Source organism: Cyrtonyx montezumae, unplaced genomic scaffold (genome assembly GCF_038088225.1).
Source record: "Cyrtonyx montezumae isolate F1298 unplaced genomic scaffold, pur_monq_1.0 scaffold_18, whole genome shotgun sequence".
In the NCBI taxonomy this organism is placed as follows: Eukaryota; Metazoa; Chordata; class Aves; order Galliformes; family Odontophoridae; genus Cyrtonyx; species Cyrtonyx montezumae.
In genome coordinates this window covers 4,289,870-4,303,755 of record NW_027071914.1, presented here as the reverse complement: position 1 = coordinate 4,303,755, position 13,886 = coordinate 4,289,870, and the positions used below count along the sequence as shown (strand labels likewise).

Below are 13,886 nucleotides of genomic sequence, written 5' to 3'. Positions count from 1 at the left end.
TGGGAGCTTCTGGCAACCTGATTTTGGGATGCTCACAGAAACAGATGTGTACAGATTGTCTGCATGCATGTACATATATACACATACACGCATATTAAGCAGCACTGTCAGCTTGAGCCACTCTTTATACAGTTTCCTTTCTAAGGTCAGTATTATCTATAGTGAAAAATATATGATTTACTGCTTTGTGGACTTTATGAGGTCTGCATCAAATCTTGCTACAGCTCCAGAATATCTTTCCAAAGCAGCTGCAGCTTTGCTGCAGCACTGTGGTGTGCAGTACCCAAAGCAAGCCATCGACAGCCTCCCTAATAGGGAGAGATCTATAGTGTAGCTTGTTTTAGCAGTGTTTTAAAAGAGAAAGCTCTATCCATTCCCTTATCAGGCCACAAAAGCACAGATGTCACAGTAATTTCTCAGTGGGACATCTGTAACACAGATACAGCAAAGCAATTATTCACATGTATTTCTTAATAGCTTGCTTGTTTTTCTTAAAAGGAATGTGAGGTGACATTTATTTTAAACAAGGATCTTTCTAAGATAGAATTAGAGTTGAGAATCCTGGAAAAAATGCTTTTGTATGTGTTTGTTTATACAATATATTTGTGTGTGTTTCAGAATTAAATTTAAAATGAAGGCAAGAGGCCGATATTCCTGGTAAAAGAGAAGGCTGACTCTTTTTTTGTACAATTACAGAGAGAATCAATAACCTGAGTTTAGGGCTGCATACTGAAGAAAACGAACTGTCAGAGCATCGTGTATGGAAAATGCAGGGATCAAACTAACACTGATGGAATTCTCACATCATATAAGAAGTCCAAGGCTTCTTATTTGGATAGCACAGAAAAAGGAAGCGATGATGAAATTCCTCTATAGCACACCATATCTTGAAATGAAATAAGTTTCCTAAAGAAATGCATACTTCAATACAGGTGCAGTAGCTGAAGACCTTGGAAATCTTCACTTGCAACATGCTTTGAGAAACCTAAACTTGTAGCCAAGGTCACATTAGGTTTTCAGCCAAGCAAATCCTTTGGAACACAATAGTGCTGAAGGTGAAAACATCTGGCACAGTTAAGGTGCAGCAGCAAGAAAAATAATCCAAACAAATTCCTAAATGATATAGGTCCTAGGTCAACATGACAAGCAAAATGTGATTTACAGCTGCTCTCCATGTAAAAAAATGCACACTGCAGTCGCTGCACACTGCAGTCACTGCAGCAGCCAGGAGCTCTGCGTGTGTAATTACATGGGGATCCAGCAGAGCCTGTTGTACGTGTTGTAGAAGGAGAAATGGGGAGTATGGTACTCAGCTGAATGCTCAATAACAAAAATACTCAACCTACTACATACTGACTAGGATTTGGTGGCAAGGTAATTTGCTGTAAAGGTGAAAAAATAAACAGGTTATGAAGAAGCTTTCAGTCAGAACATGCAGAAAGGTACTGAAAGCATCAATCTAATTTTGATTACTTTCTGAATTGTTCTCCCAGTTTCTTTAATCCATAATGGGACCACATGCTGGGTGCCTCGTGTATTTTCCATACAGACACACTTTGGCATGAACAGCGTGTTTAAACCAAGGGTTTTGATCTCCAAAGCTAAATGAACCATTGCTTCAAATGTCATTTGTTCCACTGATGGAAGCAAGTGAGATCATATTTGCAGAACAACTTCCATGACACAAATCCTTACAATGAAGTCACCCACAATTGGAAACAAGCAGCAGGTGCACATAATCCAGTTGCTGGAAAACAGGCAGCTCAGAATGTAAGGAAAAACCTTCAGAAACTTTCATATGGTCAGTCTGCAGACTGGTCCCACCAGAGAAATAATTGTGCCCATTTTACAGAGGGTTCTTTAACTTGGTACGTTACTGCCCATTAGCTGAGCAGCAGCAACTACCCACAAACCCTCTTTTCTTGGCAAACACAGGTTAACATATCACTAAAAATATTGAATCCTTGGCTTACATTTGGATTATACTTTTCCTAGCAACTAAGCAAAATATAAAATGAGCAGAGAAATAAATCTGTTGTTCTGGAACTTAAACAAATACAGGGAAAAATGTTAAAAATGCATCTTGTCAGAATTACACGTCCTACTGCCACTTCAGTGATACCTGAATTTCTTTCTTTGTCCAACGGAAGAGCAGCCTCTTTCTGCTTTATTTTATTATAAAGGTCACTTGCCCACATATATAGTATTTCCAAGGCAAAACTGTGATGCAGCCTCTGGAAAAATGGTAAGATTGCAGATCTCTGAAGTGTCATGTTGGACAAGAGATCCCTACTTGACTTGAAAAGCAGTTGAAAGTCTAGGACAGCCAATTATTTTCACAATTTTATCTTGGAATCTGGCTGTTCAAGTGGACTTATCACAAACAGAAACGTTGGGAAAATTGTTCCGAAAATTCATAATTAATAATCAGAATTCCCACATGCAAGATTTAACCACTGTAACAGAAACAAAGCAATCATGCTATTAGCAAAGATGTCTTACTGACATTAAATTCATAAATGCTTCCTCAAGGACACAGACATGTTTTCAAAATCAAGGGTGAATAGAAGTCTTGAGGAATGAAATATTCATATCCTTCTACAAGTGTCTCTGTTAAAAATTGCAAAGAAGCCATAGAATATTAACCCTTTAAATGAATTCTGGTGACCTGTTAGAATAACATGCTGAAACACATCTGGATATTGTTGAAATTCAGCTGAATATATCCTGGGATTCAAGTTAAGTTTATGAGAGAATAGCTGCATGCTTAAGTCATGAAAAAGCAGATCTGCTGACAAACATGCCCAATTGACACTGTAAGGACTAAAAGACATGACTGAATACCATGTATACAAAAGTGCAAGTACACTTCAAATCAGGACGCTAAATACATATTTTGAAAAGTAGCAAATAATAAAAACTGCTATTTTTTTCCTCAATAACTTACAAAATTGATCTTCCTCCACTGAAAACCACTAGCACATTACTTTCAGAGTGGTCCATGCTTTGATAGTATCAGTGAGGCTGATACACTAAGCAATAACAAAAGCAGCAATATTTTTTCAAGAGCTATAAAAACTCCAAGATAAAAATGGAAAGAAATGTTCAGTTTTGTAATAAGTTCTAGCTCTCATTGACAGATACAGAGTTGAGTCATTGCAAATCCTAATTAACTCACAAGTGTGGGCTGAACGGGAAAAGCAGTCATAGTATACATCTCCAGCAATGTTGTCATCTCACAGAACTACCTACAATAGAGTGCTTCTAGGAAATGAACACATTCTGCATTTATTTGTCAAATATCACTATGGCCTGTCTAAGTCCCAGTGTCACAAGAAGTCAAAAGCAAACGTCCTCCTGCCTTTACTGTCTGTGGGTCAAACTAAAATGTATCAAAGAACAAAATTTTTCTTCAAGACACATGTAGGAACCCACCATGACCAACATGACAGTAAGGAAGGGCCAAAGCAATGCAGTCTAATTAGGAACAGCTTTAGCTACTCCTGCTATAAATTCTATGTTCATCTTCTGCAGCTGAAAAAAAGAAAACTGGGCATCTTCTAACAAAATATAACAAAGATACATCCATGCAAACAAGGCAAGGACTTTATAGGCAGATTCAGAGTTACAGCTATGAAGGGAATACAGAAGTAACTGTACAAGAAGCAGGTAGGCACTGCTTGCAGCACTGAGAGAGCAAGCTTTCAGTGACTACCACTAGATTTGACCCATGACTTGAAAACAGTCAATAAAAATGATCTTGTCTTTATTTCTTTGTCCACCAGCTTCAAGGGGGCTTTTGGAGCTACAGAAAATAAATGAAAACAAAATCTAGGTTCAAAACCTGAAATGCAATAGCTCCAATTGTTTTTGTTGGACAATTAGGGTCTATTTTCAGGGCAGTGTGAAAGGAATTAATCAGAGGTCTTCCACTAACAGCAACATCAGGGTCCACATTCACAGCTGGAAACAAAGAACAGACTTTCTCTCCATATTTATCAGTCTGTACTTTAGTAAAATGGACACATTATAAGAAGTACATAAGAATAATTGAACAGCAATGGAACTGCTTCAAAGTACTTAGAAATTTAAGACAATTATCAGAAAGCTTAGATTAGAATTTTCAAATTCAGGTTCTGTAGTACTGGAGTATTTGGTCTTAGGTTATTCTGAAAATCTAAGCATTAGCTACTGTTTTCTTCTGATATTTAACTTATTCAACTGAAATCCAAGAAGGCTGTTGCAAAATTAGACTCTACTGAAACTAATGGGGCTTTGGGCAGCTCAAGTGTAAGATAAACCATGCAGCTCTGAATCTGAAGAAGCTGTTTTACATGCACTCCTCCTGTGCACTGCACTAACAAGGTAAAACATGCAGTCAATCTGCCTGAAATTGGCAACGTAAAAGCTTTTTTAGCTACTCCAGCTGAAGCAGTTCTAATATTTTTATGAATCATACTCTGACGCTTTCTAATCTGTGATTTCAGTAAGGTAGGGTTTTCTTTCTTTAAATGAGATTTTCCAAATATGAATAAGATTTTCAATTTTGAAATTTAAATTCTGACTTCTTGTAAAGAAAGTATGGAACGAAAGCACCATGGCATGTTCACATTTTAAGATAACTTACATTGTAGACAAAGAGACTAACGTGCTGAAGGCTCCAGGTGTGATGGTGCTGATGTGATTGTCATACAGAGAAAGTAGCCTCACTGAGCTCAGTCCAGCAAAGGTGTCGTTGTTTATGCAGCTGATAGAGTTGCTCCTCAGCATTCTGAAAAGATTAAAGAAAGAAATCAGAAAATATTGGGAGTACAACTTCAGGTTAGGAGGTTCTGTTTCTATGGCATCAACACTAGGCTCCATTTTTACTGATTGCTGTAGTACCAAACAGCTAGTACCAAATAGCTAAACTCACGTAAACACTGTCCCCTGAATTTAAAATGCATTTTTTCTACAGAACATTTGAGACTTATGGGAACTTGGCATCTTAAATTAGTTTGAAATCAGAATTATTACTAGTGGTAAACTTGAATTAAACACTCTCTTGATTTAGTAAGTGTCTGAGAGCAAGAGGTATTTCAGAAATGTACAGAAAGACTGTCATTAAGATGTGACAACACTAACTGCACTGTTTCTATCATGGATGTAATCCACAATGCAAAAGCATGGAAGGAAACAGAGTCCTTAGCAGAAATCAAGGAATAGCTTAGGAAAGATTTCCAGACCTAAAGCAAGCTCTGAAATCTCATTAGTATCATTAATTGGCAGGACAGAAAGCAGTAACCATTCTATAATTTTTTTTTGCTCTGTGTTTGTACCAGATGAATCAACACTGTGTTTTGGAAGATATATCTCTCTGAGTTGTTATGGTAACAATGAACTCCATGATAATTTCTAATTAATCTGAAAGACTGTAGTGTCTTCTTTCTCTCTGCAGCAAAAAAAGGCTGATGAGTATTTGTTACAATTCATGCCAGTCAACAGCTGGATCTGTAAACATCACTGTTGTAATATTTATACTTAGGTGAAAAATTATTCAGTAATTAAAGCACACTACCAGAAATCCACAGAATACATGCAGCTCATGCTGCTCTTCCAGTGGATTGATCCTCTAAACTAAGGACAATTTGTTCTACAGTATCAGGTTCATGCAGTGAACAATGAATATTCAGACTCCCTTTTAAGTCTGGACTGCAACCTCCTGCAAATTGGGCATTTAGGTATTACACCAGTAGACTTTTCAGAAACACCAGAGTGAGATTAAATATAGTGGAGAAGAAATCACAGTGTAATCACAAACACTCGGTCTATAAGACCTGAATACTGCACTGCTTTAGTGTTACTGCTCTCTACATATAGTTACCATCACAGACACCACAGTCTCAGTAGTTTTTGAGTTGCAACTGGAGTGAAGCCTTCAGACAGAGACTCACACCTTGCACATGGAGTACTAAGCTGCTTGAAAGCCAGGTCAAGGCCACAGGCTCCAAGAGTTGAGTGTAAATACAAAAAATAAGGCCTTCAGGAGCTTTGGTCACTTCAGGAAATTCTTATATTGAAGCAGTAGGAAACATTTTCTCAGTTCTGTATGTTAACTATCAGACAATAGTTCTGAAAGGTGGTTGGATTATGAAATATATTTCATGGTGATCTATTACATTTTAGGAAAAAGTCTTTTAAAAACTGGACTACAACTCTGTCCAGTGTGGCCTTTTCATAAAACGCCTTTAGTGTTCAAAGCAAGTTAATGAATGGATAGACACAAACGTCCCTCAAGCTTAAACCTTTGCTTTCATACCACTGTACACCATGCACTTTGTGCCCTTCCTGAAGGAAAATTTATACTTTACAGATCCTCATTTCATGCTGTGTGTATTTAGACTGCTTTATCAGCTAGGGAAAAATGTAGGTCAGGTCAGCAGGATAGCTTGAATATTAAGTATCTTTTTATTAAAAAAATGCCAAATACTCTTTAGGAGCATGGCTACAGGCTGCTTTACATTAAGAAAATTAATTTAGTATCTATGGACAATATTTTAAATTCCCTTAGTAGAATGCATACATTAAAGAACAGATGGCTGTAACCAAAGGAAAATAATGTTAAAGAATAACAAAAGAAAAAAATCTGTATTTGTCATTACAGGCCAAAGTCCTCCAAGCAAAGCCTGGATATTTTTTTTTATACTCAGACTGCAGGAATCGTGCCATGGCATTGTGCAACATAAGATGCATTTGCTGCTAATGAATACACTGCAGATTTCAAAATTTCATTTTGATTCCTAGAGTCTACTTACTGACAGCAGCCACCTCGTCAAGTGTTTGGTTTTTTTTTTCCACAGCAGGGAGACTGTGCAAAAGTGGGTATTTTTCATATACAGATCATACTCATCATCTGGCATGAATCTTTGTGGTCACCAGAGGCCTGACTGCTTCTCCAGGTGGGGAAAAGAAGTTGCCTGGATGCCATCTTGAAATCCTGTCTTTGAATGTTCATTCAATATATTTTTTAATGTAAAGGTAAATGAATGCTACTCACTGTGTTTATGTATAAGCAATAGTTATAAGTAAATTGCGAAGTTGTTCTGAGAGCAAAAGCAGCACCAAAGTGATTTCTTATGCATTTATGCTCTGTGTCTCATATGTAGTGTCACCAGTCACAGCTACTCCAGCTGCAGGTGTGTTTTACAGCACTTGGTGCTGTGGAAAGCCCAGAGCCATGCATGTGCACATGGACAGCTGCTCCTGGTGCAAAGTGAGTGGGGCAGCTACCTTCTGCCAGCAGAACCTGCAGTAATTTGGTTAGGCCTGACTTAAATTGCTTAGGTGGTGGCAATAACTCAAGCCTTTCTTCTTTTGTTTCCTGGTGATTTCACATAGTCTGTAGGATATTAAAAGTCCCTTAGCTTCCTGCTCTCCTCTGAGGCTTGGTTTAAACAGACCAACAATTCCAGTTTGGGTGGAGGGGAATGTGGGTGGGCAATCTAATTGCTAACAAATACATTCCCACATGCCTTGTTTCTATAGGAAGTAGTATCAGTATTAAATGATTAAAAGTGCCCGGATTGGGCCCATGGTTCACCATCAAGTTACTCCTGAAACTTTTGAAAATCTGTTTTCTTCTACAGAAAGCACATTAATCTCACACCTACCCAGGCCTAGCAATTTACCGCAGTAAAAAGTTACTTCATCACAGTGAAACAAGACACTGCATTTGAGCTTGTTGTCTAGTAACAGAGAGCAAGCACTGCTCAACTTGAGTGCTCCCACTCAAGATACAGTAGAAAAGAGAAAGGCAGGCCTTTGCACTCACAATGTCTTCAGCCCTGTGAGGCCTCTAAACATTCGTCCATGCACAGATTCCAGTTGATTCTCTGTCAGAATCAGCTCCTGCACTCCTGAAGCTCCATCAAACGTGCCTTCTCGAATCTCCTTGATCTTATTATTGCTCAGATTTCTGGAAAGAGAAAACCAGCCACAATAAGAAAAGGATTAGTGTTTTATTCAAAACATATATCATCACACTGGAAGGGAGAAGGATTGTTATATGACTTCCAGGGGTTATCTAGTAAAGCACGCAGTCAGCAAGGAGAGGATACAGCAGCTCAGAAGTGTATTTAAGGTACTTGGAAATAGTTCTCTTCACTCCACTCAGAGAAAATATAGATCAGACTCATCAAGAGTATTTAAATCCATGGAATTACCAGCTCCTAAATGTCATCTCATTGATGATAAGTGTATCAGACCTGCTATGAACAGGGTTTTCTAACACCAAGTAATGTCCTTGAATTTATGGATTCTGCTTGGGACTGGGTGCTCAGCAAAAACAATATTGTTACCACTGAAATAGCAATCACCTTTTGAAATATGAAACACATTTATTTAGTGATCTTTATTTTATACTAACCAATGGGATAAACGTAAAAAACTGCATGACTGAATGCATCTGATACAAATTTTAATACGTGCACTCATGAACTCTTAGGCATTTAAGTTTAATACCATCTTTTAGAATGAAATGAGTATCATTTAATTCTCAGTTCACACCTACTGCAGTATACAACATTATCTTCTAAATATTTACTCTGCCTATGCAGTCTGAAGATGTTTGTTATAGATCAACACCAGAGAACTTCAGTCTAGAAAGTCAAATGAAGTTTTGATGAAATGAGAAGTGAATCTTCTGAATATTTCATATTTGTGAAAAACCCAGTGAATAGAGAACTTCTGAATGCCCTTAGAGATGCATAAAAATAAATGGCTTTTAATTATTTAAAACACTTATGTAAAAGGCCATAAGGACATTCAGACCTTGGGCCTCAGCTCTTCAAGCACAGCCTTTTGAAGTCCTGTACAGGTTGCAGTGAGTAATCCTACTTGTTTAGGCTTTTGACAGGCAACACTATTTTTGTTTTACTGTCTACAATAAAAAAGAGAAAGTAAAACATACACTCCTGTTCCCAAGAAGATGCCAAATTCCAACACTATGGCTAATATTGAACGATATCTTATTCCAGAAATGATCCCACTACATGCAGCATGAGTAATAGTTTCAAAATCCAATTCCAAGTGATATAAAACAAATGACAGAGCATCAGATTAGCACCTGGGCTACAATGCTTAGAAGAACAGGCAATCTAGTTGGGATAGAAGTTGACAGAAGACATGGCAACAGGACAGCCTGGCCTCAGACACGAATAATGCAGGTCTTGCTCTTTGCAGAAGTCATCACTTAATAAAAAAAATGCTGGGTCTTGGAGATATGTTTCATGTGGGAAACTTGAGTACACTGGTTTTTGTCTGCTGAACAACTGACAGACACTGGGCCCAGCATGTGGTCCATCACCTCGTGTGAATTCTGTGACCAGAAAGGAGCATGCCAGCAATCAGCCAAAAATGATACAGAAGAATATAGAAAACTTAAATGCAGGTTTTGCTTTCTAGGGATTTTGTACTTTGTGCTAACACTCACACGAAGACTTAATGTGAGTTAAAAAAAAAAAGTCAGGGACGGATATTCTGACATATGCATTTAATTTGGGAGCTCAGCTATTTCTGTAATGCAAATGTTTATTGCTCAGCATCTCTTTTGAATGCTGGCATAAATAATTTCTCCCAATAATCTCGATCATAGTTAAGATCACACCATGATGCTCATTTGTACAAAAATAAATGAATAACTAAGTAAATGTTTGTCATGGAAGGGAGCATGAGTTATTAAAAGACTTTTGACTTTCAACTCATAGATTGCAAACTGACCTATATTCGTAGTTAAACATTTTACTAGTTATTTTTTTACCATCTAAATGATATTTAGCCACTTTTCCTAAAAATGGGTGCAATTTTAATGGATGATCAGATACCCAAGGCCAAAAATGCAAATACTGGAGAGGAAGTCTGGCCGTAATTTACCAAGGAAGTGGCACCTTTACACCACCTAAACCATCTCCATTTTCTTTCCCACCAGAGGATTGTTGTAGAGAGGCAACTTAATTCACTTGAGTTAATAAAGCCCCATCTTTTCAAAAATATAGAATTATCCAAAGATAAGCTAGCAGTTGCAAAAAAACCCACACAATTATATGTACCCTTCCCACACAAGAGATTTGAAAATTCAACATTAAATGCTATATCAAAATTGCAAGGCAGAAAAAAGACAAGATTTATAATAATAGGTAAAGAAGAAAATACCCTATAATACCACTTGAAGTACTGTCAATTACAGATTTCCTTATTTGTTTTCCTGAATTAAAGTTTCACTTATCAGAATGCAACAAAATTTGGTAGATGACAGCACTTATTCACTCAGAAAACATGCAGTTCCTAAGGCCTGACCCACTAGCATAACAGACATGAGAAATTACATACTTTTCAGTCTAGAATTACCAGAAAAATAATCAACTGCTGATTCAAATCTTGAAAAATAAAAGCAGTGAAACTTTTGCCTGTTCTGCAACTCATGAGAGCTTTAGTTTGTCCTTCCCAGCACTAAAATAATCTTTCCTATACGATGACTGTAGCACTTGACAAGGAACTCTCTTTTTTTCTGACAGGTTTTACAGCAAACCCCCATTACATAAAAAACCCATCCTCTGATATTGCTGAGCTTCTCTAAGGAATTGTTCTTGAGATACTGAAAGACAGTGAAAAAGAAAATGAGTCTTGAATATTTCTCAAGGTAGTTATGGCCTCTGGCAGGATCCAAAGGAGAACACTGTCTGATAGTGATAGGACAAGGGGGAATGTCTTCAGAGGAAAATAGGGGAGATTTAGATTAGATGTTAAGAGGAAATTCTTTACTCAGAGGCCCTGGAACATTCTGTCCAGAGGAGCTGTGGATGCCCCACCCCTGGAGGTGCTCAAGACCAGGTTGGATCTGGGCTGGGTTTGATGTGATCGGGTGGGAGATGTCTGTGCCCATGGGATGGGGTTGGAACTGGATGGGCTTTAAGGTCTCTTCCAATCCCAGCCAATCTATGGTCTACGCTTCTGTAGTCAACCTGGTCACTCTAGAGCGATATTGTTTCCTTAGGGACTCCCTGATTTAGCAGTGATAAATTTTAATCCTATTTCCAGATATTTATTTTAGGGAAGGGGTCAAAAGAAAGTTTCAGAAAGCCTAGGTTTACTTTATGTGTTGGTATGAATAGGAAATGAACAGATTTAGGAAGCTCTCAAGGTGAGGCTGTTCACACAGTTCACTTTTCAGTCAGATTTTGCTTAGCGTATGGCTAAAGTTTATAATAATATTATTTCTGTTGATCTTCTTACTTCAACACAGAACAAGCTGGGTGCTATTCAGACTTAACAGAACCAGTCATCCTGCTATACCTTCTGGGTCAATTTTAACATTTCATCGTGTTCATGGCTGAATTACCACAAACACGACCACCAGAGTGCACCCCAACTGCAAAAGCTCTGCTTGGTCTTTTATTTTTCTGTTGTAACATACTAACAGTTTGTTCTGAGCAGAGTTTCCTTAGAATATTATGGGCTGTTGGTGGTGTGTATAGAGTTTTAAAATATAGTTTAGGAGGAGAACCCCACAGCTATTGCATTCTTGAGGAGGAATGAAGCTTGCAGAGAACGTTTTACAGCTCGTAACAACAGTCTGGCTGGCTTTTACAAAGCAAGCTCTTCTCAGGAACAGGATGGCACTGGAAGACTTAAATACAACAGACAGACACAGAAATGTACTCAGTGACATTCATATTTTCATGCAGCAGAGCAGATTGATGGTATCATTGAAAAAATAGGAGGCACGTGTTAAGCCCACACGCCACACATCACAGCATTCTACAAATTCATTTCCACAAAAGAAAGTCTATTTCTGTATAATAAGTGACAGGTGACTGCAACCTTGATTGCCATGGCAAAATTTATGCTTAGGAAAAAACAGCAGGTAACAGCTGATTCTGACTTTCACTTCCTCAAGAAACTTCAGGTTCTCCTTATTAAACTGACTCCTAGTCCAAAAACTTCATCACAATTAAATTTTATTTTCCAATGTGTTAAATTCTAGGCTTACTCATCATAGGATAAAATTCTATGTAAGAGAAATATTTCCAGCCAAATTAAGCCCGTGGTGGTAATTTTATAATAAAGGTGGGAATTGCCGAGACAGTCTGACACTTCCCAATGTAAGACTATTTTTTATTTGCTTTGTAACTTTAGTAAATTACACCAGATCAAGATTTCAGATGTCCCTTTCAGGTTTTGAGGCAAACAGTTTTTATTGTTCTTGTTCAACAGAAGAGGAAACGTCAATGCCCTCTGTCCCAGTGAACTATTTTTTGAGCGAGAGCTCATTGCCAGTTTTCTCTGCGGAAACAGATTATGGGACCTCAGCTGGGACAGCTGGTCCCACTGATTTCCAGGAAGAGGCTCTGGAAATGACACCAAGGGGTCTTCATCTGTCACTGTAGATTAACTGGGCCTGTCCATGTAACACATAACAAACTCTGTTTCCTTAAATTTACATTAAAAATAGTGAATTCTGCTACTGCAGTACTAAACTATGAAACTTCACTTCTTCCCCCTTCCGTGCAGCCAAAGACAACATGTATTCTAACAGGCAAATAACTTAAACTTACATTTTTCTGAGGTTGGGCAATTTCTTGAAGAGTCCAATAGCTTCCAAAACAGAAATATCATTGTCATTCAAACGCCTGATGGAGAAAAAAACAACAAAACAAAAAGACATTTAATGCTTCATACATCTCTTTAGATATATCTCTGTGACATACAGGACTGTCACACAGAGAGAATTATAACCTCTGCAAACAAGATACTATCTGCCATGTGTTTCAGACTCACAGAGTGTAAAAAGATATAAAAGCTTAAGACACCTTTAAGAGTGTGATGCCAAAGGACAGTGTCAGAATGTGTTCATTCAGTGCAAGCAATAAGACATCATTAACCTTAACCAACACAAGGCTCTGTTTGCATGACTAAACCTCCCTCACGCATCCTTTAAAGGGGACATGCAGCTGGAGATCTGGTCCACATAAATGGAAGCAATTTGATACCTAGTTCTTTCCCATAAAATTCTACTGATCTTCAAAAGTAATGCAGAAGCTGCCATCCTGGAAAGCTTGGGATGAAAATTCTTCCTCTGATGTAGTTCAGTTTTTCTACACAGAGACATTTCCGTGCCTCTGGATGTCACTCTCTTACATTCTTCTATCTTGTCTTCAGAACAACAGCTAGTGGGAGTTCACATATCATGTCTTAAGTACATAAAAAGACAATTATGTTTGAAGCAAAGATGTCGAGGTCAAAGGAAGAGGAACCAAAAAAATAGTTCGTGTGAGCCATGTGACAAAGCAGTATGTCAAGAACACACGGAGAGGCAGCTGATGCACAGGGCCATGGTTCCTTTCTCGTGTCTACACAAAGTGTGAGAGTTAAACAAACCTACCCTGTTTTACATGGGGATCAAGGCAGAAGGTGCCTTGGTTTGCTGAGCCCCTTTATACAGCCTTCAAAATCTAGGAAAGCCATCATGCCCAACTGAGCACATCTTGGAGAGGCAGCACTTACAGATCAGTGGTATACTCAGGAAGGTGGCTGGGTAACCGGGTGAGTTTTTGGTTGGAGCAGTCCACAACTGTTCCCTCACAGCGACACTTCTCGGGACAGACAAGATCCATGAAACACTTCCCAGTGAATTTACTCCTGTAATCCTCTGACCCTGCAATAAAAGGAAAATATATTCCAGCAAACAGCTCCTGATAACTGCAGCAAACAGAGACTTTATGGAACCGGTTTTCAACACCGCCTCCTGTCAGCTACAAGCTCCTGCACTCAATTTTAATACTTGCAGAAAGTTTTTTTTCAACAATTTTTCACATGACTCTCACAGAATAGTATTTTTTTTTAATTCTTCC

General features: G+C 38.2%; 1 protein-coding gene across 1 annotated transcript in view; it reads right to left on the bottom strand.

Annotated features, from left to right (window-relative positions):
- SLIT3 (slit guidance ligand 3) overlaps positions 1 to 13,886 on the bottom strand; it is a 464,100-nt gene that overhangs the window by 89,357 nt on the left and 360,857 nt on the right. Inside the window, exons 15-18 of the mRNA XM_065734486.1 lie at positions 13,540 to 13,690; positions 12,591 to 12,665; positions 7,811 to 7,954; positions 4,628 to 4,771 (exon numbers count right to left, since the gene is read on the bottom strand). Coding sequence (XP_065590558.1) covers positions 4,628 to 4,771; positions 7,811 to 7,954; positions 12,591 to 12,665; positions 13,540 to 13,690 — 514 coding nt within the window. The remainder of the gene's footprint in view (positions 1 to 4,627; positions 4,772 to 7,810; positions 7,955 to 12,590; positions 12,666 to 13,539; positions 13,691 to 13,886) is intronic.